The sequence below is a fragment of the Citrus sinensis genome, chromosome 6 (genome assembly GCF_022201045.2).
Source record: "Citrus sinensis cultivar Valencia sweet orange chromosome 6, DVS_A1.0, whole genome shotgun sequence".
Taxonomy (NCBI): domain Eukaryota; kingdom Viridiplantae; phylum Streptophyta; class Magnoliopsida; order Sapindales; family Rutaceae; genus Citrus; species Citrus sinensis.
This window is the reverse complement of record NC_068561.1, coordinates 24,919,623-24,944,942: the sequence shown is the minus strand read 5'-3', so window position 1 is coordinate 24,944,942 and position 25,320 is coordinate 24,919,623. Positions and strand designations below refer to the sequence as shown.

The 25,320-nt window shown below is 35.2% G+C and overlaps 5 protein-coding genes, 1 non-coding gene and 1 pseudogene across 6 annotated transcripts; 4 read left to right on the top strand and 3 right to left on the bottom strand.

The window, feature by feature from the left end:
* Nucleotides 1-946: 946 nt before the first annotated feature.
* Nucleotides 947-2,669, bottom strand: LOC102613678 (AAA-ATPase ASD, mitochondrial-like; annotated as a pseudogene).
* A 2,225-nt stretch (nucleotides 2,670-4,894) lies between these two features.
* On the bottom strand, nucleotides 4,895-4,979 carry LOC112498692 (small nucleolar RNA U54). Its single transcript, XR_003066111.1, has one exon. It is a non-coding gene; the product is annotated as a small nucleolar RNA U54 (small nucleolar RNA).
* A 525-nt stretch (nucleotides 4,980-5,504) lies between these two features.
* LOC102613385 (thaumatin-like protein) lies at nucleotides 5,505-6,770 on the bottom strand. The gene is made up of 2 exons (XM_006482452.4): nucleotides 6,553-6,770; nucleotides 5,505-6,460 (listed from the first exon to the last, which is right to left on the bottom strand). The coding sequence occupies exons 1-2, from the start codon at nucleotides 6,605-6,607 to the stop codon at nucleotides 5,721-5,723; spliced, it is 795 nt and encodes a 264-aa protein (XP_006482515.1). The 5' UTR covers nucleotides 6,608-6,770; the 3' UTR covers nucleotides 5,505-5,720.
* Nucleotides 6,771-7,414: 644 nt separating this feature from the next.
* Nucleotides 7,415-10,061, top strand: LOC102613092 (serine/threonine-protein kinase D6PKL2). The gene is made up of 2 exons (XM_006482451.4): nucleotides 7,415-8,555; nucleotides 9,082-10,061. Exons 1-2 carry the CDS (start codon nucleotides 7,909-7,911, stop codon nucleotides 9,953-9,955), a joined length of 1,521 nt encoding a protein of 506 aa, XP_006482514.1. The 5' UTR covers nucleotides 7,415-7,908; the 3' UTR covers nucleotides 9,956-10,061.
* Nucleotides 10,062-14,724: 4,663 nt separating this feature from the next.
* LOC102612787 (glycerol-3-phosphate acyltransferase RAM2-like) lies at nucleotides 14,725-17,036 on the top strand. Its single transcript, XM_006482450.3, has 2 exons — nucleotides 14,725-15,404; nucleotides 15,997-17,036. The coding sequence occupies exons 1-2, from the start codon at nucleotides 14,760-14,762 to the stop codon at nucleotides 16,897-16,899; spliced, it is 1,548 nt and encodes a 515-aa protein (XP_006482513.1). The 5' UTR covers nucleotides 14,725-14,759; the 3' UTR covers nucleotides 16,900-17,036.
* A 2,488-nt stretch (nucleotides 17,037-19,524) lies between these two features.
* LOC102612484 (probable prolyl 4-hydroxylase 6) lies at nucleotides 19,525-22,282 on the top strand. Its single transcript, XM_052443386.1, has 8 exons — nucleotides 19,525-19,821; nucleotides 19,932-20,009; nucleotides 20,133-20,190; nucleotides 20,391-20,495; nucleotides 21,004-21,061; nucleotides 21,161-21,336; nucleotides 21,468-21,522; nucleotides 21,777-22,282. The coding sequence occupies exons 1-8, from the start codon at nucleotides 19,718-19,720 to the stop codon at nucleotides 22,097-22,099; spliced, it is 957 nt and encodes a 318-aa protein (XP_052299346.1). The 5' UTR covers nucleotides 19,525-19,717; the 3' UTR covers nucleotides 22,100-22,282.
* Nucleotides 22,283-22,697: 415 nt separating this feature from the next.
* Nucleotides 22,698-25,266, top strand: LOC102607462 (transcription factor MYB35). The gene is made up of 3 exons (XM_006482598.3): nucleotides 22,698-23,420; nucleotides 23,525-23,654; nucleotides 23,835-25,266. Exons 1-3 carry the CDS (start codon nucleotides 23,288-23,290, stop codon nucleotides 24,574-24,576), a joined length of 1,005 nt encoding a protein of 334 aa, XP_006482661.1. The 5' UTR covers nucleotides 22,698-23,287; the 3' UTR covers nucleotides 24,577-25,266.
* The last annotated feature ends 54 nt before the right edge of the window (nucleotides 25,267-25,320 follow it).

The following is a 25,320-nucleotide window of genomic DNA, read 5'->3' as shown; positions in this document are numbered from 1 at the left end:
AAAAAATGCCCCTTTCTTTGATGGAGTCCAATAACATAACATAATACTTTTATCAATTGAAGCTTCAATAACCTGACCTATCGCAAACTTTAAAAGTCAGCCCATACAAGTAGACTGGTGATGCAATGTACTGCATAAATCAGAATACCAGAATCGATATCATTTATTAAAATAAAAACAGTAAATGGACTGCGCCAGCACCTATCGTGAGACTGATGTCCAAATGGGAACATAAGAAAGACAGGTTTTGTAACGTCTACTTTTATTTTTTTATTTTTTCTTCTTTTACCTTATTAAATTAAGTAGGATAGTTATTATTGAGTGTTTGTGTGTGAGTAAAATTTATCAAATTACTTTAAATAAGTTACTTAAGTTATTAGTTTTTATAAAAAAATATTTATTAATTACCAAGTATTTAAGAGGAAGCTATCTTTTTAAGAAGCCGTCTTTTATTTTCTACACGGTTACAAATCTTAGAAAGAAAAGAAAGAAACATAAGTCTTTGGAGAAGGAAAAGAAAGTTTTATAACTTCTTTTCTTAGTGTTTGCCTTAAGGTATTAAATATTTCTTAAACTTATATGATTTATTTTTATGAATTGTTTGCCTTTAATTACTTGTAGTATGATTTGGGTAATATATGTGTGTTTGTTATGTTGTGATGATATTAACAATCTCTATTCCTTGCTTGAAATCGTTTTCTTTATTTAGAATCACGTGAATATACTTACATATCATAGAACTAGACATCCTAAGCTTTCCATTGATAGGTTTTGTGTTGGAATCGTCTGAGTATGCAAATTGTTATGGGTTTTCGAAGTTGGGTTACTGGTGCTGGAAAATTTTGATTTTCGGTAGCGATTCTCAATTCTGGAAAATTTTCTGTAAGGTCACACATTCTTAAAAATTATGGCGATTTTTTTATCAATAGATCTATGTCTCCTATGCTTGCATGTTTAATTTCGTAGTTTTATTCCTTATGGTTAAATTATTAAAAATCGTAACATGTGGCTGCTGCAAATCTGGAAACTGTTTTCCAGAATTGCAGAAGCTGAAACGTGTAACAGTTGGGCTAACTTATGAATATTACATGCTCATTAGCATTAGCAATCAACCCATTTTCTTTCGCAGAAGAAGATGAAGTTTCATTTTCTTTTGCATGCTTTTCCTTCTCTTCTTTCTCTGCCTTGGACCACACTTCTTCCTCAGCCTTCTTTGTCGCCTCCTCTGCTTTTAACCGTGCTTCTTCTTCAGTCTTCTTGATTGCCTCCTCCTTCGCCGCCTTGAGAGCTTCAATCAAATTCTTCAAACAAGTCTCTGTGTCATCCTCATCGCACTTGGGCATCAAATTCTCCGCAACATCAGCAGGAGTCATGTTGGTTTCAGCCGGCATACTTTCAATCACTGCATACAGTTCATGCGAATCAATATCTAAATAGTTCTTGGCTAGCACCTTGAATGCTTCAAAGCAACAATAGGACATTTCAATGTGCTTATCCATCCTTCCTCTCCTGATCAACGCAGGATCAAGCTTGTCCACGTAGTTTGTAGTGAACACAATAATCCTTTCTTCCCCAGAAGCTGACCAAAGGCCATCAATGAAATTCAGAAGCCCGGATAATGTAACCTTGCTTTTCTTGCTCCCACCATCTTCTTTTTCCTTCTTTTCAATTGGATTCTTCTCCTCCTTGTCCTCGTCTTTCTCCTTTTTCTTCTCGCGTTGGCCGGTGAGATCAAGAGAGCAATCAATATCCTCTATAACTAGGATCGACTTACTTGAGGTGTCAATCAAAAGAGACCTCAGCTCCGAGTTATCCTGGACTGTGGTAAGCTCCAGATCATAGACATCATAGTTCAAAAAATTAGCCATGGCAGCAATCATGGTGGATTTGCCAGTTCCAGGAGGACCATAAAGGAGATAGCCTCTCTTCCAAGCCTTCCCAATTTTCTCATAGTACTCTTTCCCCTAGCTGAACTTCTTGAGGTCCTTCTTAATCTCTTCCTTCTTCTTTGTCTCCATTGCCAACGTGTCAAATGTGGCAGGATGCTCAAAAAAGACATGGCTCCACTTTGTTGATCTCCAGCCATACCAATTCTTGCTAGGATTGTTGCTGTACAGCTTCCGTTGCCGGTTCTTCACGGTGATAGCCTTTCCTCCAGCCAACACATGGTTAACATAGGGCCCGGTGATGAGTTCCCGGTGACTCTTATGGAATGTGAGCCTGTAATACCTCTTCTCACCCGTCGCTGGATAAAATGAAAACGACTGAGTCTTAGGAATATTCTTACCCAACACCCACCAAACTTTGATCCCTTTAAACTCATCTGTGACCTCCTGCCTATCATCCATGCTAAGGACTATAGACTGGCTGTCTTTGACAACATCAGCCTTAAACCTTGTAGCATGCAAAGAGGCAGTGGTGCTGAGATAGTTTTGTATGGCGGAGAAGGCTTCGCTGCGCTTGAGACGATCACCGGAGAATTCATGGAATGTCATTTCTATGTAAGGATACAGAATCCGAAACAATTTTTGACTATATTTTTCAACATAGCCCTGAAGTTGATATGGAAAGTATTGCTTGAATATAGCTGATGCAAACATGACACTCGCCATAACTGAGCCTAGAGTCGCCCACAATTCTCCAGTAGTCACCATTTTGCTACGTTACTCTCTAGCTATTTTAGACAAAACTAGTATATAAACTCTGTAAGGTTAGTGTGGAGAAGGGTCTTATATATTGTGTTTTGGCTTGCTGATCACGGCTATGAAGCCATCCCCATCATTGCCTAATTGTTTTCTTCTGAGTGGCTTCCGCAAAGACTTAAGAGTCAAGGTTGTGCCTTGCTGATTAAGATACAAGGCTACACATCATTGCATGGTAAGTTTCTGGGTGACTTCTAATATAGTTAAATAGGAGTTAGCTAAGAAGAACAGAGAAAATCAAAGTCAATGTTGATTCTTTTTTTTTTTTAACCTGTTGCTGATGATGGATGGTCAAGCGGCATGCCATAAAATTGAAAGGTTGTAATCGGACGGCAAAAACCTTAAACTTTTTTTCCACCTCCATTCCTTTCCTATTTAGCAAAGGTTAGATGTCCTTCTTAAGTTGCTTGTCGAACAACTAGGAGTTCATGGACAATTATTTTTAGGTCAATTGAAAGTTATGTTGTAGGCCAGTGTTAAATTATGTTTAACGTAACTTACATTACACACAGCAACAGTAGCGGGTCCCACCAATGTGGTACTGTTGCTGTGTGTGGCGTAAGCTACGTTAAACGTAACTTAGGGGGCTCCTATGTTGTAACTTAGCAATTGCCGCAAGGTCAACATCTATAGGGTGATTTTTTTAAATAAAAAACAAAAGAAGAAAATAAAAATAAAATTGAGAAAATGCAGCTCATAAGAATAGTTCCTGCCGTTTCTAATCAGTCAGAAACTGAGCAAACCCAGTTCAGAAAATTTACAACCACAAAAAAAAAAAAAAGAGGGAGAAATATCTCCACTGACTTGATCTAACACACCCGAAAAGTCTCTTCAAAGTTAGCTCCTTCAAATAGACATGTGATGCAATGTTTTTCCATTAATTAATCAAACTAACAAAATTTCATATTATATAAACATAGAAACAGTAGAGGGGATTGCACCAGCAGATGCTGTAAGACTGATGCCCAAATGGGACCATGACTCCATGAGAAAGACGAGTCAACTCTAAGAAACAATTAAAAGATAAAAAAATAAATAAACGAGTTAAGCAAACAGAAGAGGCACCGACAAGATGAAATTGCAACTCATAAGATTAGTTCCAGGTGTTTCTGAAAATTGAGGAACTGGACAAACCCAGTTCAGAAAACTTTTTTCAAAAAATGCCCCTTTCTTTGATGGAGTTCAATAACATAACATAATATTGTTATCAATTGAAGCTTCAATAACTTGACCTAACGCAAACTTGAAATGTCAGCTCATACAAGTAGACTGGTGATGCAATGTATCGCATTAATCAGAATACCAGAATCGATATTATTTATAAAAATAAAAACAGTAAATGGAACTGCGCCAGCACCTGTTGTGAGACTGATGTCCAAATGGGAACATAAGAATGACAGGATTTTAGGTTGTAGCAAGCGCGTTCCATTCAAAACATGAGGACAGATTCCAATAAGCCTGTTTTCTTGATATCAATCTTCCAAGAAAGCCCTGAATCTCACTGGGAAATTTCATTTTTCTACTCCCAAAATATGTCAAGTACAGTACTGAAGTGTCTTAGAAACAATTTTTGGTTGTATCATTTTCAAGCCAATAATCAACATTAACCAATAAAAGTTACCTCATATCCAGAAATGAAAAACCAATAATGAAGAGAAAAATTACCTCTTTAACTCTGGAAATTGATTACCATTTCAGATGGTGGACTCAACGCAGAGCCAACCATGCATCGATTCTCTACTTTGTGCACCCAAATTCTTGACAATCAAATGCTCAATCAAGACCTCAACTTCAAATACACGTCAAATTTGCAACTTTTTTTCCTGGCCAATTTATGTTTTAAATGCAATTCAGTCTTATCAATTTACAACTTTTCAATTGCTTTTTGTCGTTACAGACCACAACTTACTGGGTATTTTTGCCTTGGTTTTATACATTAAATATCATACTAGTATAAATCAGCTGATTTGTTTAATGAAATAGAGATTGCCTGCAAATTGAATTACAAATTTGGAACTATCAGTATGATTTAATTTTAAGGATATAATATCAAGTTTTATGTCCAGGAATTCCTCGACATTGAATTTGAATTTGAGTGAAATTTTCTGCAAGATAAATTCACAGCCATGGAAGAGAAAACGAAATGAAACCAAAAACATAAAATAAAAATGATAAAGACCAAATAAAGTAAAAGCCCTCATTCAAAGGAAGTTTCTGCTCATATTTGACATCGGAATAGCGTATATTGCCCGTAATTAGGCATTTAATCATAGAGCCATCACTTTATTTATTCACCTCCAAAAAAGAACATTAAAAAAATAATAATAATACCAAAAAATAAAAGTTCAATATAAGATCATCGGTCACGGTTAAATCAGAAAGAAGCACGGACCAAATGATTTCAATAAAATTGGAAAAGGAAAAAAAAAAAAAAACAAAGCGGATAATAGTAGAGAGGAAATTTCGGGTATAGGTGTTGGATTTCCAATGAAAGAATTAGAAAGAGACCGTCGTCGTGCCGTTGATGATGATTTTTCTTGCATGTTTATTATATAGACAGCTATCGGGATTTATGTGTCTGAAAAACCCTAGTTCCGATACTTGGATAAGCCTCTTGGCAATGGATTTCAATGTTGGGCTGTTGAAGCCCAATATTTTCAAATGGGCCGAGTGTGACCTGAGAAAGCTCTCAGTTCACCCTTCCCCGCCATTTGAAAATGGTTTGTAATCAGTCAGGATATCAGTGAGGTGCTTTTTCAGCAATGTTCTTGATTTAAAAAAAAAAAAAAAAATCGGTGTTAAGTTTACTTAGAAAGCTATAATGTATTCTAGAATTTCTCAGAAATGAGAGGTAATTTATACATGTAGGTGGAAACTAAGCTTAATACCAATAGAACTTACAATTTCCAAGTACAAATTTATTAGGATAAGAACTAAGCTTTAAGCATCAAATAAGAAATGACAGCAAATTATACACTTGAAAAAAAAAAAAGAAGAAAACAGACACACACACACACACTATATGGAAGTAGAGGCAATATTTTCACTTTCGCTCTCACCTTCACCCCATCCAGAAGGACAAAATGTGATCACAAATTCTCCTGAAACACAACTTACCAAAGGTGCAGGCATGTCATACGCATAGCTATAATAAGCAGGACAAGCATCCTTAAATATCTTTGAGTACAAGCTAGGCTTGCATTTGTCGGGAGTACCAAACTCATTTCTGCAACAAAATGAGTCAAGATTGAAGGCCAAGCATGCACTTTTGCAAGCCACGACTTGTCTATTTTCGTTCAAAACCTGCAGTTCTGGTGGGCAGAAAATATTCATGTTTTTTCGGCATCCGTTGATTGTACATTTTGTTGATATTTGCCTTGTTGTGACCATTACATGAAGGTTATAGCCGTCAACTAAGCTCACATCATAAAAACTTGGCTTGTTTCTATCTGCTGCCAGTGTAATTTCAACTAATGTGGCCGGTGGTGTGCCTATTAGGCCACTACACGCTAGTCTTCCATCACAGTCACCCGTTTCACATGCTGGTTTCCAATTGGAGGCAAAATTGCAGCCTGTTCTTGCCCAAATTCGACCGCTCCAGGACCATGGGGCAGAGATGATTTCAGTCTCTCCGGAGGGGAGGTAGAAGCCTCCATCGGCTATCACCGGATGGCCGGTATTAGGAGCAGTTGCTGGCCATATCGGAAAGGGGCATTTGTTGTGCACATAAAATGTGACATCACGTGATTGTACTTGCCCTGCACAAAATCACATTTAATTTAAACCATATAGTAGTAGTCCTTAAATAAAGAAAAAAAAAGAAAAAAGAAAAACTATACAATAAACTTACCAGATAGCATAAAATGCCAAAGCAGGCAAAGAAAGAAAGCAGCACGCAACTTCATGGCGACTTGTGACTCTGAGTGCAATTGGGTGAAAGGGGTGAATATTTAGAAAGTATATATATAATTGGAAGTAAAGATTTTAAGTGCTGTCTCTTCTTTGATTGCACTTCAAGGTTTGATGTGGGCAATCTTTGGAGAAAAGTAAATGCCAGAATTATATGGTAATCATCATTATCCTCTCTCGGAAGAAAAATGAAGAAACTCACCTGAAATTTGCAGTACAAGTTTAAACAATGGACAATATGGAATTGCTTTGTGGGAAGGGAAATAAGCACTTACAGCCAAATGTAAAACATTAGATGACTTGTAAGTATCATCGGTGTTTCTTTTTTTAAATTAACTTAAACAAGGTTTGGCATTTCATCATTAAAGCATCATATATCTATCAATTGTGCATAAGTAGTAAAATGAAATATTATATATCTATCAGTATGGTCAGCTCATACTGTGAACAAATATGATTATGGCACCCCTGCCTCAAGTGGGTCTCTGTGTTATGTAATTTCTGCCAAGCATACCAGCAGCAGTATCAGAGGGCTTCATCTTTTAAGTGTATACACATAAATTCTATTGATTCATGCACTGATACGAAACTAATATTTAATGTATTATAAGATGAAACCAAGGCTTACGCATCAAATTTCAAACAGTTAGGCCGAATTTAGTAGCGAAATTAGAACATTTTAGACAATATTCTCCTCAGTGAGATAGCAGGTTGGCCGACCGTACATGTCTATCACAGTCCACAGTAAATACTATTTTACTTAAAGGGTTTTATTGTCCAAAATGGTCTTTGTACATATAATAGAGTTGCTAACGTTGCCAATAAAAGGCACGCAAGAGCAGGAATCCTCACATGAGAATTTTGAAACACCGTATTATCTTATCCTTCTAAAAACCAGAGTAACGGTGTTGGTTAGTGTTTTGTTTGTTTTATATAATCTTTGTTTAGAAAATCTGAATGGCTTCTGTCTTCCTCGTGAATTGGGTCTTCTCTCTTCCTCTCTCTCTCTCTCTTTCTCTGTGTGGCCTGTGCTTTGTTTTGTCTCCAAGCTGTAACACATTCTTGGACACTGTACACAATGAGAGAGAAATAAAAAAATGACCCCAAACACAACTCACATTTCAAATTTGAATGCCGTTTTAACCCTCCTTGTGTTATAAGCCCGCGTCTCCCTCGCTCACTTTGACCACCTCGGTCATATCAACCTTGACCTCCTCAATTCTTAACCCAAAAAAAAAAAAAAAGTTTTCCTTCTTTTAGGCATTTCATCAAACAGTCGCACCATAGTGTCTTAAGCATGAATAAGCAACTCAATAGCGCTACAAATTATGACACTGAGTCTGTAACTAGTATCAGCATGCATAGCGTAAGTTTTTGTAGCAGTAGTACTGTTTCTGGGTCTGATACTAGTGTGAGTAGTAACTTGAGCAATGCCACTATTGAAGCCAAAAAGGGTGTTGATTGTCTTGCTCATAGTGAAGAAGAGAGTGGAAAGAGTAGTTTAAGTACTGGTGACGCAAATGAGGCTAGTTTTAGGAGTGCTTGCCTTTCGAAACCTCACAAAGGCAATGACATGAAATGGGATGCAGTGCAATGTGTGAAAAGTAAAGATGGGGACTTGGGGTTGGGACATTTTAGGCTTTTGAAGAAACTTGGTTGTGGTGATATAGGGAGTGTATACTTGGCTGAATTGAGAGACATGGGTTGTTTGTTTGCTATGAAAGTGATGGATAAAGGTATGTTAGCTGGGAGGAAGAAGTTGATGAGAGCACAAACTGAGAGAGAGATTTTAAGCTTGTTGGATCATCCATTTTTGCCTACCCTGTACTCACATTTTGAGACTGACAAGTTTTCTTGCTTGTTGATGGAGTTTTGTAGCGGTGGAGACCTTCATACTCTCCGGCAGCGCCAGCCCGGCAAGCATTTTTCGGAACAAGCAACAAGGTCAGTTCTTGGTACCCGAGTTTGAAGTTGCTCTTTTTTTTTTTTTTTAACTTGATCTGTTCGTCAATTTGATTTACATTTGTTAGCGAGAAATATGAGTGTTAATTTAGGATAATTTTGCAATTTGCAAATCTTTACTTGATGATAATGAATGGTCTAGTTTTGTTGGTACAAGAAAATCTATCTTCTTACACTTGAACAGAAATGTTCTAGTATCCATCTAACAGTCCGGTTGGTGCACCTCTTCAAGCCGGGCTTTGTAAATTTACCGAAATCATCAGTTTTTGGTTTCTCTTTTCCAGTCACATTACGTTTTTTAGTAGGAAATTAACAGTGTAGCCTATGGCTGAAGGCATTAAGAAGATTAGTAATAACCTAGTATAGCACTTACACTGTTGTGGATGTTGTTTTTTTTTTTTTTTGGTTTCTCCCAATTGATTCACACTGCCTGGTGAGTATTGCTCTAATTCCATCAGTAAACATTTCAACATTCAAAGTTATGATTAATTTGTGATAATTTTTGCAGGTTTTATGCTTCTGAAGTGCTTCTTGCACTTGAGTATCTGCACATGATGGGTGTGGTTTACAGGGATTTAAAGCCTGAAAACGTGTTGGTGAGGGAGGATGGTCACATAATGCTCTCTGACTTTGATTTGTCATTAAGATGTTTTGTAAGTCCTAAGCTTGTTCAGTCCAGCGATGACCCAGCTTGCAGAATATCTTCTTACTGTATTCAGCCATCATGCATAGATCCAGCCTGCAAATTACCTGTTTGTGTGGAGCCTTCTTGCTTACAACCATCTTGCTTTAAGCCTCGTTTCCTCAAGTCCAAGACAACAAAGGTGAAAAGTGAAAAAACAAGTCTCACAAATTCGGATTCTCTTCCCGTACTTATCGCAGAACCAACTAGTGCCCGCTCCATGTCATTTGTTGGGACCCATGAATACTTAGCTCCTGAGATAATAAGAGGAGATGGCCATGGAAGTGCTGTTGATTGGTGGACATTTGGTATTTTCTTTTATGAATTACTGCTTGGAAGAACACCATTTAAAGGTAATGGAAACAGGGAGACATTATTCAATGTCGTAGGTCAGCCCCTAAAATTTCCAGAGGGATCGTCAATCAGTTTTGCTGCTAAGGATTTAATCCGGGGTCTCCTTGTTAAGGACCCACCAAAGAGATTAGGGTTCAAAAGAGGTGCCACAGAGATTAAACAGCATCCTTTCTTTGAAAGTGTTAACTGGGCATTGATTCGCAGCACTCACCCTCCAGAAATTCCAAAACCGGTTGATCTCTCATTTATAAATCACAAACAGAGGACACCCATACCTCAAAATGACAAAGGAGCTACAGACTCGGATAGGTCTTCAGGCCCTTTCTTAGATTTTGAATTTTTCTAGTGAACTTTGGCTGCGAAAATGTACTGATTATTCTTGAGGTTTTAATTAAATTTTTGCTGTGTATTCTCATGTTCTTAATGAAATCTTATCTCCTTTAAAGATTTTATCCTTTTCTGAATCAACATTGTCTGTGATTATTTGATTCTTTAGTTTGCTTGCTTGTAAGGATTGGCAATCCGCTTGAAAGATGAAACATGCTTTCCTTTACTTCCCAAAAGAGACCAAAAATTGAAGCCACTTTTGTTGTGATTTTGTCTTTCCTCACTGTGGTCCTTCAAATGGTGGGTCTTAAGCTCTTTCCATATGTTTCCCTTAGCAAAACAACTCCTGAACTCACCCAGTTATTCTCTTAAACTTTATCTGCAAATGACCTTTAGAAAAAGATGAAATTCGACACTAGACAACTCATAGTAAAGTTTTACAGTTGTGGAGAATTGTGGATGCATCCGTCGATAAAATGTGATGTCGCTTTCATTTTGATATTTTCTTTTGTGAATTTTCTTTTCATTGTATTGGATTCTGGTTACTTCAATTGTTTCCTAGTGGTGCTTGGTTATATGAAGTGCAAGTGCTTTGCTTTTCACTAGAAAAAAGAAAGAAAACGTGGCCAAGTACTTTATTCTTTTGCAGTGAACAGGCTTTCTTCAAGATGTTACTTTTCACTTTTAGTGTTGTGTGTTTCTTTCTTGGCAACTGAGTGTGAAATTGTAAATGACAATGATGTCTCACAAAGATTTGCGTAAACTTAGTCGCTGAAAATTCTCTTTTAACTGCAGGGTTTTGCATTTAATACCCACAAACTTAGTATTTACTGTCCACTGTTGCTGATTGGTATCAATTCGAAAGCACTGAAAATTGACAGATTGAGCAATGAAATTGCTTCACAATAGTTAATGTTAGCAATTTCAAGATTGAAAACTTGAAATTGTCTCCAATGTAGATTACTGCCTTACAGTCACACCATAAAAGTGATAAATAATACAAAATAAATTATTAATATAATTGCGTGGTTATTAACAATGTTTTATAATGGAGTAATTTCACCATAACCGGATCTAATTTTTTAATGTTTGAAAAAGTTATCAAGTTATATATATGGCCTACTGACTATTGATGCTCTTGATGAAGCTCTATTCAAATTTGCTGTCTATTTATTAATGAATGAGTTGCAGTAGAACACATGTTCATTCAAATCATCCTTCGCTTGTAGAAGAGCTCTAAAGACACTGAAACGGAAGCCCATATCAGACAACTTTGTTTGTCAATCCCAAGATTCATGAGTTGGTAAGAACTGTCAGAATAAAATGGCAATCAAATTGAGCTCCCATAGAAGGACTTGACTAGCTTACAGAATCTGTAAGCCACAGACTGCAGCATCAGCCGTTGGATGCGGTTGGATGTGGAGTGAGAAACTAAACAAAAGAAAATCGGATGGTGGGATGACGGGAGATGTTTGTTATAGAATCCAGGATCCAGCTTGGGCACCGTAGCCACAGTTTAGTATCTTCAAATAGTTAGGAAGTCAATAATATAAAAGTGTTTAGGCTAATGCTAAGTTAAATATTTATAACTTATAACCCTCTTATATGAATAATGAATGGTGTGAGTCCACTCACTATTTATGTGAGAGGATTGTAAATTACATACATGTAACTTCAAGTGTTTAAGCTATGAGGTACATTGTTACTTTTTTTATTGCTATTATTACTTATGTAAATTTTCCATTCTTATTCATCTACTTCCATTCTTATCTTCCCGTAAAAATAAAACTTTCATTCTTTATTCTTAAATTTATGGGCCTCATTTAAAATTCATTCTTAATTTTTTATATTTTTAATAAATAAACATTATTAGTAATTCACATTCTTCCATCCAATAAGTAGACAATATTATACAATTACAGCCTATAATCAAGGACAATGATTTTGATTTATATTTTAATTCGTATGATACTTAGGAGCTATTTAGGATTGAGTTACAGCTGCTGTGGAAAAAAAAATTGTAACTATGAAATAAAAATTAATAATATATAATAAATATAAAATTTTAATAATAATTTTAATAAAATTATTAAAAATATAATAAATTTTTTATGAACAAGTGAAAAATCATGTCAACATAACTTTTAAGGTATAGCAGTTAATGTTTACCAAACACTTTAGTACTGTACCTTTTAAGTTACAACTGATCAATCTCAATTCCAAACACACTCTTAACCTTATAGTCTAGTGGTAAACATGCCCTCATAGCATCAAAAACATTTTTTACTTTCTACAAGTATGGATTAAGATGAATGAAAATTCTTTTTCGAGTGAAATGGGTTGCATTTAGAAACAACATTTCACAGATTTTAGTTTAAGAACTGTTGTCGGTAAAGGCACGGGTCCCAATTCAAGATCAAATCGTTCCATTTGCATAATCAATTAATCTTAAATTATTGGCAAGAACGACAAGTTTTTCTTCTTTTTTTTCATTTTTCCCGAGAGGGCATAAACAACAAGCTGAACTATTCCTCTTTTGTGGGATGTTCATACTTCCTACTATCTTGATACTCCTTAAAGTTCATATTTCCCTTAATTAATTAATAAAACACAACACAAGTGTATGCTCTTCTTGTTACCAATTGAACAAGTCTCAATCACAAATTGTTTTTTCAAAGATAAACAAATTAGATTATTAGAATAATCTATTTAGATACGTTTCATTATTGTACCTCACGCCCAAATTATGTAGATCCAGTTTCTTATGGATGCATTGGGAAAAAGTGCCGCACAAGGCATCAAAATTATGGAAGTGATTAATTAATTAATCAACATGCACTTCATAGATATTAAAGCTCATCTGTCTTTGTCAATTAGGGTTTAGAAAATAAGATATTGAGAATGTGACATATGATTTTGGTCCCATACTGAAACGCAGAGTACTTTACTTTGGCCAGATTGCAACATCAAAGCTTTATATTTCATTTTTTTTACTAATTAATTACTGAATGAAAAAGGAAAGACTAAGGTGACATTTGTTTTTTAACTTAATGACTTAAAGTGACTTAACTTAATTAATTAAGTTAATTAGAGGTGTTTGTTTTTATAACTTAATGAGACTTTTTAGATAATTTTGACTTAATAAAATAAGCTAATTTTTTTGACTTTTACTTAATGGAGAAATCTGAATTAAGTCAATTACTTGCTAATGTCAAAAATATCCCTGTTTTATAATTTATTTTTCATGTCTATCCCAAAACTCACCCATAGATATTTACCCCACATAAAAATATCCATGTTTTGTCTTTCTTATATTATATATTGTAAAATTTAAAATTTATGGTATTTTATATATTAAAATTCTAAAATAATTATGTATTCACTTGAATATAGTTTTACTTATAAATGTTAAAATATTGTGGTATTTAATATATTATTTATTTGATATTCAAATTTAATAAGGATACAAATGTAAAAGTACATATTTTCAGCTTTTTAAGTTGAAAAAAACAAACAACTTAATATTTATTTTTTGAGATTCAGACGAAAAAACAAACATATTATTCAGATTCAGACATTCAGACCTATTCAGAATTTAGACTAATTCAGATCTATTCAGATTTCAAACAAAAAAACAAACGCCGCCTAAGTCCCAATTAAAAAAAATGAAAAAGGGCAAAAAAATAAATAAATAAAAAGGTGGGACCCAAATGATCATTTTCGAGGAGGAAACGTGACAAAAACTATGGCGGGGTTAACGAAGGAGATTTTAATTGGGTCTATGCTTTACTCTCTGTCTCTCATTTATCTAATGTAGAAGCAAGTAAGCAACATATGAAATGGATTAAAAAAAATGAATATATGTAATGATTCTGATAAAATTCTAGAGAAATTAATATAATTAATTAAACGTAATACTTAAATCGATTAATTGGATGATCGGATCAAAGCAATAACTTAATTCTTACCAAGCGTAAGGTTGGATTATTAATTAATTCCTTGACGCCTTCTGAGTTTGAAGCGCAAACTTAAGCTTGTTCATGCATACAAGGCATGTTAGGTTTTAATTTTATGAGATGAAGAATGTGATAAAAAGTCCTGAGTTGCCAACAAGTATGTTTTTTTTCCTTTTTTGGAAAAAAAATAAATTAGGTCACATTTAAATTCATGACTGATTTAGATTTTTTTATCTTTCTTTCATTAAGAAATGACATATTCAAATGTTCAATATTTAATTTAATTTTTTAGATTTAGATTAAGTGCTGAACTGAATTGTACTCAACTCTTTATAATCTTTTAATTACCATATCTACATCTATAACAATATATAATTAATATTGTATTATATTTATATACTTATTCAATAACTACTAATTTTTTTAAAAAAAAATATTAACAAAATGATAAGCTCAACATTGAATCAATATCAATTCAAATCCTTTATTTATTTATTTTTCAAAATTAGCCTGTATTGCGTAAGAACCAGTATCAATCCCAACAAAAACATAACATAACTTTCTTCTTTTCCCACATACTTTAAGCTTCGATTCTTCCTAAGAAACAGCTTACACAAGCATCGGATATTTCAAAGAGATTTGGTTCAAATCATTACAAAGAAAAACAATAGAAACTTTGAAAACACTTGTAAGTATTTTTGGAAATCTCGGCGCCACCATGCATTGATCTCATAAACACAAACATTTGTCCACACTCCAATTAACTCCTCTCTATATAAACTATATAATATCCCATAACAAACCCACAAATTAAAGCAAATTAACAAAAATACACAAGTTTTATTAGCTCAAGTTTAATATATAGCAATGGCGAAACCAGAAGAGTTGGATTATGGCGATAGCTTTAACTTCCCTACAATAGACAAATGTGCATCAATTGGACGTGAAAAAGATACAGTTGTCGCTGACATGGACGGAACCCTGCTTAGAGGCCGGAGTTCATTTCCATACTTTGCTCTAGTCGCCTTTGAAGTCGGTGGCGTCTTAAGACTCCTTCTTTTGCTTTTATTATCACCCTTAGCCGGATTTCTGTACTACTACGTCTCCGAATCCGCCGGCATTCGCGTGCTGATATTTGTAACGTTTTCCGGAATGAAAGTGTCCAGTATCGAGTCGGTGGCGCGAGCTGTGTTGCCCAAGTTTTACTCCGGGGACTTGCACCCGGAGACTTGGCGCGTGTTTTCATCCTGTGGGAGGAGGTGCGTACTCACGGCAAACCCTAGGATTATGGTGGAGGCGTTTTTGAAGGACTTTCTGGGGGCTGACATGGTGATTGGGACCGAAATTTGTGTGTATAAAGGGAGATCTACTGGTTTTGTGAAGAGTCCTGGTGTGCTTGTGGGGAAGAACAAAGCTGGTGCTTTGATGAAGATGCTTGGTGATGATGAGGAGATGCCTGATATTGGTCTTGGTGATAGGAAGACTGATTCTCTGTTCCTGAATTTGTGCAAGGTTTGATTTCTAATCTAACACTAATATTTTTTGTTAGTGTGCATGAGCGTGCATCGATTTTATTTAGGTGTTTATTTGATTGTCTTTAATACAAGTACTTGGCAACAATAGTGTAGATATATGTCTATGCGTGCTTGTTTTGAGACTTTCACCAAATAATATTATTTTATCGTTAGCTTATGAAAAAATAGAAAAAAAATAAGTTTTTGATTGAAAAATTATCATTTTAATTGTGTGAAAACACTTGAAAAGTAGTAAATCTGCATGTTTGTGTTTTTCTTTTAAACAAGCCGAATATCAAAGAATTTTAATTCAATGAAAAACACCCTTCAAAAAGTTTAAATTTTGTAAAAACATTTTGAAAGAGAAAGTAAAAATACTTCTTTATTTTATATCTAGCGTCATTTTATGAAAAAGCCATAATCTAGGTTACAATCTTTGGAATATCGGTAGGTCCATGCATGCACATCAAAAAGATCATTTATATCATTTCTAACTATAATGGTTAAAATGAACTCTTTGAGCATCACACCCACTAAGTGATCACTACTTAATCAAAATCATTAATCGCAAATTTTGTGAATGCATGCAGGAGAGCTACATGGTCCCACCAAACCCAAAAGTGGACCCCGTAAGCCAGGACAAGCTACCAAAACCAATAGTCTTTCACGACGGTCGTCTAGTCCAAAAACCAACACCCTTCATGGCATTACTCACCATCCTCTGGATCCCCGTGGGCTTCCTCCTCGCCTGCCTCCGCATGGCCGCAGGTGCACTCCTTCCCATGCCACTCGTCTACTACGCCTTCTGGGCTCTCGGCGTACGTGTCTACATCAAGGGAACACCTCCTCCTCCGGCCCAAAAATCCAGCGGGCAAACCGGTGTCCTCTTCATTTGCTCCCACAGAACCCTACTTGACCCCATCTTCCTCTCCACCGCCTTAGGCCGTCCCATCCCCGCCGTCACCTACTCCCTATCCCGCCTTTCCGAGATCATCTCCCCCATCAAGACCGTCCGCCTCACCCGTGACCGCGCCACGGACGCCTCCATGATAGAAAAACTCCTAGAGAAAGGTGACCTAGTGATATGCCCTGAAGGAACAACATGCAGGGAGCCGTTCTTGCTTAGGTTCTCAGCTTTGTTCGCCGAGTTAACTGACGAGGTTGTGCCGGTGGCTATGTCGAATAGAATGAGCATGTTTCATGGGACGACAGCCAGAGGGTGGAAAGGAATGGATCCTTTTTACTTTTTCATGAACCCTAGCCCGGCTTATGAGGTTACGTTTTTGAATAAATTGCCATATGAACTTACATGCAGCGCAGGGAAATCGAGCCATGATGTTGCTAATTACATTCAAAGATTGATCGCCACAAGCTTGTCTTACGAGTGCACTAGTTTTACGAGAAAGGATAAGTATAGGGCGCTGGCGGGGAATGATGGCACCGTTGTTGAAAAACCTGCTAAGCTTGCTGCTAACAAAATCATGGGCTGCTAGCTTGCTAGAGACTAATTGCTCTGTTTATAATAATATATCTTATCTAATTTACAGTGCTATTCAAGTATCATGTTCTTCCTACTCGTGAAATGAGATTTAACCAAAGAGATTAAGAGTACTAACAGATTTTGAATGTATGTTATTACGGTCAATAGATATATATAATGGTCACGTCGTTAGTTATGTGCTTAATTAATTTTGAATGTTATGGAGACCTGAAGACCATGCTCCTAAGACCCAAATTATATTAGCTATTTATCGCATTCTTTTGACATTATTTTAATTTTGTCTCGCTTACAATTTTGTTAGTTTAGATTAGACAGAAAATTTCTTTAATAGCTTACAATATATCTTATTTGATTGAATCAAATGAGAAGATTTAAATATATAAAATTAAAGAAACGCTGCGACGCAATATTTATTAAGAGAAAAGTATTGTGCGTTTTCACATAAAGTATTTAGCACTTCAATGGAATTTTCAAATATGACCTTGATTAAATTTTTAAACTTTCACTTGTTATTCCCGTTGCATCTTTTGCAAGCGAAGCTTTCCGAAAAGTTAAGGGCATTAATACAGATAGTAGTTTAATATATCGTTGTTGGCCTAGCGACTACTTTAGGATTTGGACTACGAACGGATCAAGGTAAATAGCTTAATGTACAATTTTTTGGGTCATCAATTGATTTTTAGAGGAATATGACAATTTTTATTTTAAAATTCTGTAGTTAAGCAAGCTGAAGATGAAGTAATTCTTGGCTAGCATCATGGTGGCGAAGGCTGTGTGTGGCCCACGTCATAATGGCGCAGGACAAATCGAGTTTTAGGGTATCGATGAGGGGAGATTGTTGGCCGTATAAGGAAAAGCCACTACTCTTTTTTTTTTTTTTTTTTTAATACTGATTAAACATCGTAATACTGAATTACACAAATATTTACAACAATTATTATTATAATAGATATATTATACTGATAATTATAATCAGATATACATGATTGGGACTTACATTATTATATTAAATTATGTGAAGTACATGCTCAGACAAATAACCCGTCACAGAGGAGGAATGTCTATTCTCCACTCGCATTTCAAAAGGGAAAAGCCACTACTCTTAGAACTACAAAAGGATGGAGCTAAATAGTTCAATGTCCATCCTGTGATAAGCAATTGATTTTCAAAACAATATAATAATCTTCACTTCAAAACTCTGTAGTTAAAGCATGTTGAAATTGACATAATAATTTCTATTTCATTTATTGGTATCTTTTACATAATCTTTTACTCTTTAATTATACAAGAGTATGTGAGGTTCAACATATTTAAAATTCAGTATTTAAACATATTAAAATTAAGATATTTCAATGACAGTTGAATAAAGAATTGAAACATTTTGAACCCAAAAATAAATCATAATTATAAATTATAACACCCATGCATTCTCCATAATTATCCTTGTACACATGTACGTACATACATATTTATCTTAGTTAAGATTAATTAATTAATTTGGCACAAAATTAATTAAGAAATAAATTAAAATTAAAGTATCAATGTCATACATTCCTGAGCCAAAGGACGAAATAGACATAGACACATTTAATTATGTATGTTGTTTTGGCCGAATATTGAACATTAATCTCTTCAAACTTCTCTTCTTTAAAGGAAAATTATGTTAATATGTTCTCATAACATGAGGAGATTCAGCTATAAAGTGACGTATTAGATTATTTATCACTTATAACACAAAAACATAGAATTAAATAGAGACACACACATTCATTGATCGACGAACGTACCACATTAAGCCTATAGAATAATACTTCAAAAATCAAGACTTTTTTTTCTATTTCTATAGAAAAACAATTTTGTAGTTTAATTTTTCTGTTCTTTCTTTGCTTTTATATCCCAAGTGGATACATATGAAGAAACAGTAATCGTTATTTTAATAGAAATCTACAGAAAATGATAGAACATAGTTCTTGCGTTGGCAAACTAGTGAAACAATTCTAATAAAAAATTATAAATTATTCTTTATTGTCGAGTGGTTTTCTTCTACATTTTCGTGAAAATTAAAAAAAAATTTCCTTATAAAATTGAATTTCGATAACCAAAACCAAAATATAAGGGCATCATAAGCTCAACATGATGCAAACGAATGAACTTATTTTTTTTTTTTGGTGCTAACCAACCGGTATCCGAACCCAGCGGGCCGACTAATCCGGTTTCGGAGCGCGTCCCGGGGTTAAGGTTTTAAACTCCTCCCAACGTGCGTGCGGGGATTGAACCGTAGTTCGCCCTACCAAGCCTAGCCCCTGGCACCACTGGACCACGACCTCGTTGGTACGAATGAACTTATTTGATAAGACGTATAATGCTAGGCATCCAAATCTTTATTTAGAATTTTAATTTTAATTTGTTTTTTTCTTTCTGCAGAAAAATATTTTCCCGCAAGGAAGAAGCTTCCAGAAACGAGGAAACAACAGCAACGGCCTTTTGACATTGAAACATAAAAAACAAACAGAAACTGAAACCATGGGCGCCCATTAAAACTATCTTAAATGAGACCATAAAACTTATCTAAAAAAAATTAAAAATGAGACCATAAAATTCCATAAAGACCAAAACTGTAATAAAAATAATAACAATAAAAAAAAAAAGTGTTATTGAAAGAAAAATTCCACGCGGAAGAGAAGAAAGACTGTTCTCCAAAAACCAAAACCACACACATAGCACGTTGAACTGAAAATAAAATCACAGCTGAAACAAACCCCCATTTCATCATTTTTGTTTTCTTCGAAATCAAAAACAGATTTTTCCAAATGGGTGCTTGTTATTTTCTTGCACTTTCTCTTTGTTTCCTCCTTATTTTCCCTGATCCATCTGGCTCTGTCAAGGTTCCCGGTTGGCTCAGCGACAAAGAAAAGTACCCATCTCTTCTCCATACGTATAACTATATGTTTATTTTTCATGTATTTGTTAATCTGAGATGCAATTTACATTTGATCTCGTTGCGTTACTTGTGGGATTTTTCAGAAAGACATCGGTGCTGAGGTTGAAGACGAGTACTACGTTTGATCCTTCACGTGTAACTCAGCTTTCATGGAATCCCAGGTGCCTTTTTTTTTTGTGTTCTCTTTTTTAATTTCATTTTGTGGAGTCAAAATTTGCTTTTTTAGGACGGGTATTTATTTGTATTGAAAATTCAATGCCTTTGTATTGATTTTGATTCTGCAGGGCTTTTATATATAAAGGGTTTTTGTCAGATGAGGAGTGTGATCATCTTATTGATCTGGTTAGGCTCAATATGTTATTCATAGAATTTTTAATATCTATTGTAAAGTTTGATTTTGTTTTTCATTTTAAGTTGTAACTGTGTTATGAATCCGAGGGAGGAAAAAAAAAATTGTCTTGATCTGAAAATAGTTTGTGGGTTGGTGCAAATGATTTATTTTCATGATTTGCTTCTGGGTTTGTGTTATTTTGATGGACTAGGCAAAGGACAAGCTTGAGAAGTCAATGGTTGCTGATAATGAATCTGGGAAGAGTATAGCGAGTGAAGTTCGAACGAGTTCTGGCATGTTTCTTAGCAAAGCTCAGGTTGGTACATAGTTTTTTTTTCCTCTTTGATTATGGAAATTTTTTCAGTTATTTAAATGATTCAGTGCTATCGACAGCAATCTATTTGTTGCATGTAACAGTGAACAGATTGGAGTTTTTCTTTGAGGTAGGTTGGGGTTGTGGTTTGCAAAGGGTCATTATTGATCTAACTTCTAGGATATAAGCAATAGAGAAGTTCTGCGGAAATTTTTGGTTTATTGCTTTTTCTGAATTTTGGAGATGAATGACATAATTCTAGTAGGAGCTATTAACCATGAATCCACGATTTGTTTCGTCTTTTATATGTTTTTATGCATAATAGTTACTTTGGTGCTTGCATTATCCTGAAGCTTATCTTGGAGATGGCACATTGATGATTACTGCTGCAATTGAATACATTGATTCAGATCTTTGTATTTCAGAATTTTTTTTTTTTTTGTAAGCAGATGAACTCTCTTGTTTGTGCACTTTAGCAATTATATGATGTTTGTTTGTTTAATCTTTGAAGGATGAGATAGTAGCCAGTATTGAGGCCAGGATCGCTGCATGGACTTTTCTTCCACCAGGTATAACCATTACCCACTAGCGGCTGATTTTTTACTTTTTAATAATGTATGCTGAAGGAATTTTGTTTCAACCGTCTCGAACTTGGTCTTTCTGATCAGAAAATGGGGAAGCCATGCAAATACTGCACTATGAGCATGGTCAAAAGTATGAGCCACATTTTGATTTTTTTCGCGACAAAATGAATCAACAGCTAGGTGGTCATCGAATTGCTACAGTGTTAATGTATTTGTCTCATGTTGAGAAGGGTGGTGAAACTGTCTTTCCCAACTCAGAAGTATGTAATTGCCTGTGGCTTTATTATTCTTCAATGCACTTTTCTTTTCCCCTCTTCCCTATCTTGGTGGTTGTCAAACATCCCTGTTCTTCATCATATCTCATACAGATTGGGCTTTTTCTGTTCTGCAGGTTTCTCAGTCAAGGGATGGTAACTGGTCTGAATGTGCTAGAAGGGGCTATGCAGGTTTTTAGATGAACCTTTGGAGTTTTCTTGTTTTGCTATGAATCGTCACTGCATGTGTGAATGTTTATCTATATAATTAAATCAATCTAATCATATATTCAAATTTAAGAATGATATATTAGTAAAATTCTGAAGAAAACATGAATATTTCGATGATATGCTATTTTTCTTGTCATTTTAATGTATATCATTTCGGTTCCCTGAATGTAATCTTCGTTATTGTCTGATTAAATTTGAATTGTGTCAACTTTCAGTGAAACCCATGAAGGGTGATGCCTTGTTGTTCTTCAGTCTTCATCCTGATGCATCTACGGATTCAACCAGCTTGCACGGGAGCTGTCCTGTCATTGAGGGTGAGAAATGGTCTGCAACCAAGTGGATCCATGTCAGAAACTTTGACAAACCAGAGAAGGAACCAGAAAATGATGATTGTGTTGATGAGGATTTAAACTGTGTTGTATGGGCGAAGGCGGGTGAGTGTAAAAAGAACCCTCTATATATGGTGGGATCTAAAAGCAGTCGCGGATACTGTAGGAAGAGTTGCAAGGTATGCAAGCCATCATCAGTATCCTCATAGGAGGTCCTCTTCCCAGTTTTTGCTCCCTGGTTCTCTCCCAACTGAGGATGGACTAATCTTTCAAAACTTGTATATAGCATCGAATCCCAGTTGGGGAGCATGTATTATCAGATGTCATGACAAACTTTCTATATCGATTTACTATAGTTGACTGTCACAATAATACCTCTAGATTGTTCTTGCCGTTTTTTGGTCTGAATTTTCTGAAGCTTTTGCCACATGTTTGAAAATCTAAGCACAAACACGATAGTACATTTTTGAGTTAAATAGTTTATGGCAATGCAATCAAAAAACAATTGCATTATCTCTCCTTTAGGATTCTCGTGGCTTGATACTACCATGTCAATAGTTGACATCGCATCAATATTATTGGTGATTGATTAAACTGTAAGGATATAATATATATATATATATATATAGATTATGTCTTCAGTTTTTTCAGACCAAACACGGACGACCTGGTTATTTAACTAAATGAATTAAATAAAAACGTGTAGAAAAATAATTAAAATTTTCATATTCGAAATTTTATCTCAAATTCAACATAAAATGTGAATTTTCTATTTAGCTTTGAGCATTCTCTGTTCACGGAAAAAAATTGAAGCCATTTTGTAAATTTATTGACAAAAATTATGTTTATATAGAATTCAGATGATCAAGTTTTGGACAAAAGAACTTCAAATAAAAAATAACTGTTTAATTAAGTGAGCAATTTCTACGTTTAATCAAATTTCATAAGCATAAACCCTATTTAAAAAGTGTTAAAAAATTACTAATTCAAGCTAATATTTTGTGTCAAAATTTATTCAAGGGCGGCCAAGTGTCATGAGAGTTGCATTTCTTATGAAACTTGAGAGAATAATCAATATACCTCACCACCACCCCAAAAAAAAAAAAAAAAACCATGTAATCACCCAAAATGCACCTGAAGAGGGAATGAGAATAAGCGTTACTTTGTGATGTCTCATTAAACAGTTTTTCCAAGAAGATGAAAAATAATCATGCAATTGCTGCTAATTTGGAAGCCAATTGCATGATTTTCTTGCCTCTTGTTCACTAAATAAACCTTCCATTTTCTCCCTTAAAATGTAGTTGCAATAGGTCTTCAATTACATCACCATTACATAATTCTTCAATTCCATCATCACCACAATCGTCATTTCTCTCTTTACCCCGCCATTTTCATCCATGGGGAGGCCTCCTTGTTGCGATAAATCAAATGTTAAGCGGGGTCTTTGGACACCAGAAGAAGATGCAAAACTACTTGCTCATGTTGCCAACCATGGAACTGGTAACTGGACCTTGGTTCCCAAGAAAGCAGGTTCATTTTAAATATTCTTCCTCTTCCCTCTGTATTATCTTGCATTCCAAGAAACTTCACTCTTTTCTCTTTAACAAAATTGGCATGTTGGAGTTTGGTTTCAGGACTCAATCGATGTGGGAAAAGTTGCAGGCTTAGATGGACTAATTACTTGAGGCCTGACCTTAGACATGCCAGCTTCGCTCCTCATGAAGAAGAGATTATAATTAATCTTCACAAAGCCATTGGTAGCAGGTGAGCTTCAAGTGATCTCGAAGACTTTATTTTTATTTTTTGTTTATTATTATTACTTTTTCTAGAAGATCTTGTGTCACAATAACAAACTTTAACTTCCAAATTGATGTACAATTGTCAAAACAGCATGTTTCTGTTTTCTATTTGTAAGTACAAGTTGGATGACTCTTGTTTTTGCAGATGGTCTCTAATTGCTCAACAACTGCCCGGAAGAACAGACAATGATGTGAAAAATTTTTGGAACACTAAGCTGAAAAAGAAGCTAATGAAATTGGGAATTGATCCTATAACTCATAAGCCTTTTTCCCAGATCTTTTCTGATTATGGCAATATTAGTGGCCTCTCAATTAACACTGGAAACCATTTCGGTAAATGCATTAACAACTCATTAATGTCGAAACCAGAACCATATTTGGTCCTAAATGGAGTTCAAAATACAAGCTACGACAACCCATTATGGGATTACATGGCTCAGTTTCATGCTCCAGTCCAGCCACATTTTTTAACTGAAGTTGCCTCTTCTTGTTCTTCATCATCTTCTGGTGCTGTATCACAACTGAACTCACCACAATCTCATGCGCAAATTACGCCTTCGTCTCCCTTTAATTGGAGTGAATTTCTTGCTTGTGACACCTCCTTATCAGTCGATCTTCAGCAACAACAGCAGCTGGGGCCTCAGCGGATGTTGTCGTCACCCAACTCAACTTTCACACGAAATGAAACATTCGGCTGCCACTTTACTAGCAAAAATGATCACGGTTCCGCGGGATCCAACTGTACAACTAGCTATGCAAATCAAGTGAGCAAAAGCGCGAGTGCTGCTTCATCCTCTTCGAGTTCATTTGTGGATGCCATCTTAAGTAAGGACAGTGAGATGAGTTCACAATCATTTGAACTTTTGGATGAATCTTTTGATTATTGAATGCTTCCATGAATATTTGTGGATGCTGTCTTACATTGGGTTGTATTTTGTATCTTTTTTTTTTTTTTTTTTTTTTTTTTTGTAGTGAGAAAAATCATGGGAGCTTGTGATGTGTAAGCAAAGGCTGTCTTTTTGTTCATGTCATCAACAAAACCATTAAACTTTATGGGTTTTAACAATTATGAGACATTATGAAACTTGCTAAGCAATCAAAATCAAACGCATTCATTCATGCGACTTCACTTGTCGGCTATTAAATCCGAATAAAAATTTCTATCTTTATAAGGTAATGCCTCTAAACCTTGCAATGAATGCTATTTTGATATTATGGCCGCTAGCTAAAAGTAGCTAAGTTTCAAGGAAAAATATCTGTTAGCATGCAATTATAGCATTTACCAACCTCCAAAATTAACTTCCCTTGATTCAAGGGATAGAAAAGGGTTGTGTTTGAAATGGGATTTTCTTCATCTTGTGAGACTCATTGCAGCTGTAAACGGCATTTGATGAAAAAATAAGCCGCACATAAGTTCTCCAGCACCAACAAGCAAACCACAATTATGGGGACAATAAAAACTTCAAAAACCAAAACCAGTTATGTTAGTTAAAAAAAACGAAGGTAAAAGATCATACCATAAAGTGAGAAGAGAAAGAGAGGAAAAATTAATCAATTGAGGAAGCAGTGATCAATGACAACATTGCAGAGATCAGCTGTTTCATTTCGAAGACAAGGCTCTTCAGGCCGCA

What these genes read in the sequence shown, in the direction of transcription:
- LOC102613385 (XM_006482452.4), bottom strand. Translation starts at nt 6,607, where the DNA reads ATGAAGTTGCGTGCTGCTTTCTTTCTTTGCCTGCTTTGGCATTTTATG. An exon ending in TTGGCATTTTATGCTATCTG is followed by an intron (nt 6,461 to 6,552) that starts GTAAGTTTATTG and finishes GATTTTGTGCAG; the next exon opens with GGCAAGTACAATCACGTGAT.
- LOC102613092 (XM_006482451.4), top strand. Translation starts at nt 7,909, where the DNA reads ATGAATAAGCAACTCAATAGCGCTACAAATTATGACACTGAGTCTGTA. An exon ending in TTTTCGGAACAAGCAACAAG is followed by an intron (nt 8,556 to 9,081) that starts GTCAGTTCTTGG and finishes TAATTTTTGCAG; the next exon opens with GTTTTATGCTTCTGAAGTGC.
- LOC102612787 (XM_006482450.3), top strand. Translation starts at nt 14,760, where the DNA reads ATGGCGAAACCAGAAGAGTTGGATTATGGCGATAGCTTTAACTTCCCT. An exon ending in TGTTCCTGAATTTGTGCAAG is followed by an intron (nt 15,405 to 15,996) that starts GTTTGATTTCTA and finishes GAATGCATGCAG; the next exon opens with GAGAGCTACATGGTCCCACC.
- LOC102612484 (XM_052443386.1), top strand. Translation starts at nt 19,718, where the DNA reads ATGGGTGCTTGTTATTTTCTTGCACTTTCTCTTTGTTTCCTCCTTATT. An exon ending in GTGATCATCTTATTGATCTG is followed by an intron (nt 20,191 to 20,390) that starts GTTAGGCTCAAT and finishes TTGATGGACTAG; the next exon opens with GCAAAGGACAAGCTTGAGAA. An exon ending in TGCTAGAAGGGGCTATGCAG is followed by an intron (nt 21,523 to 21,776) that starts GTTTTTAGATGA and finishes GTCAACTTTCAG; the next exon opens with TGAAACCCATGAAGGGTGAT.
- LOC102607462 (XM_006482598.3), top strand. Translation starts at nt 23,288, where the DNA reads ATGGGGAGGCCTCCTTGTTGCGATAAATCAAATGTTAAGCGGGGTCTT. An exon ending in CTTGGTTCCCAAGAAAGCAG is followed by an intron (nt 23,421 to 23,524) that starts GTTCATTTTAAA and finishes GTTTGGTTTCAG; the next exon opens with GACTCAATCGATGTGGGAAA. An exon ending in CACAAAGCCATTGGTAGCAG is followed by an intron (nt 23,655 to 23,834) that starts GTGAGCTTCAAG and finishes TTGTTTTTGCAG; the next exon opens with ATGGTCTCTAATTGCTCAAC.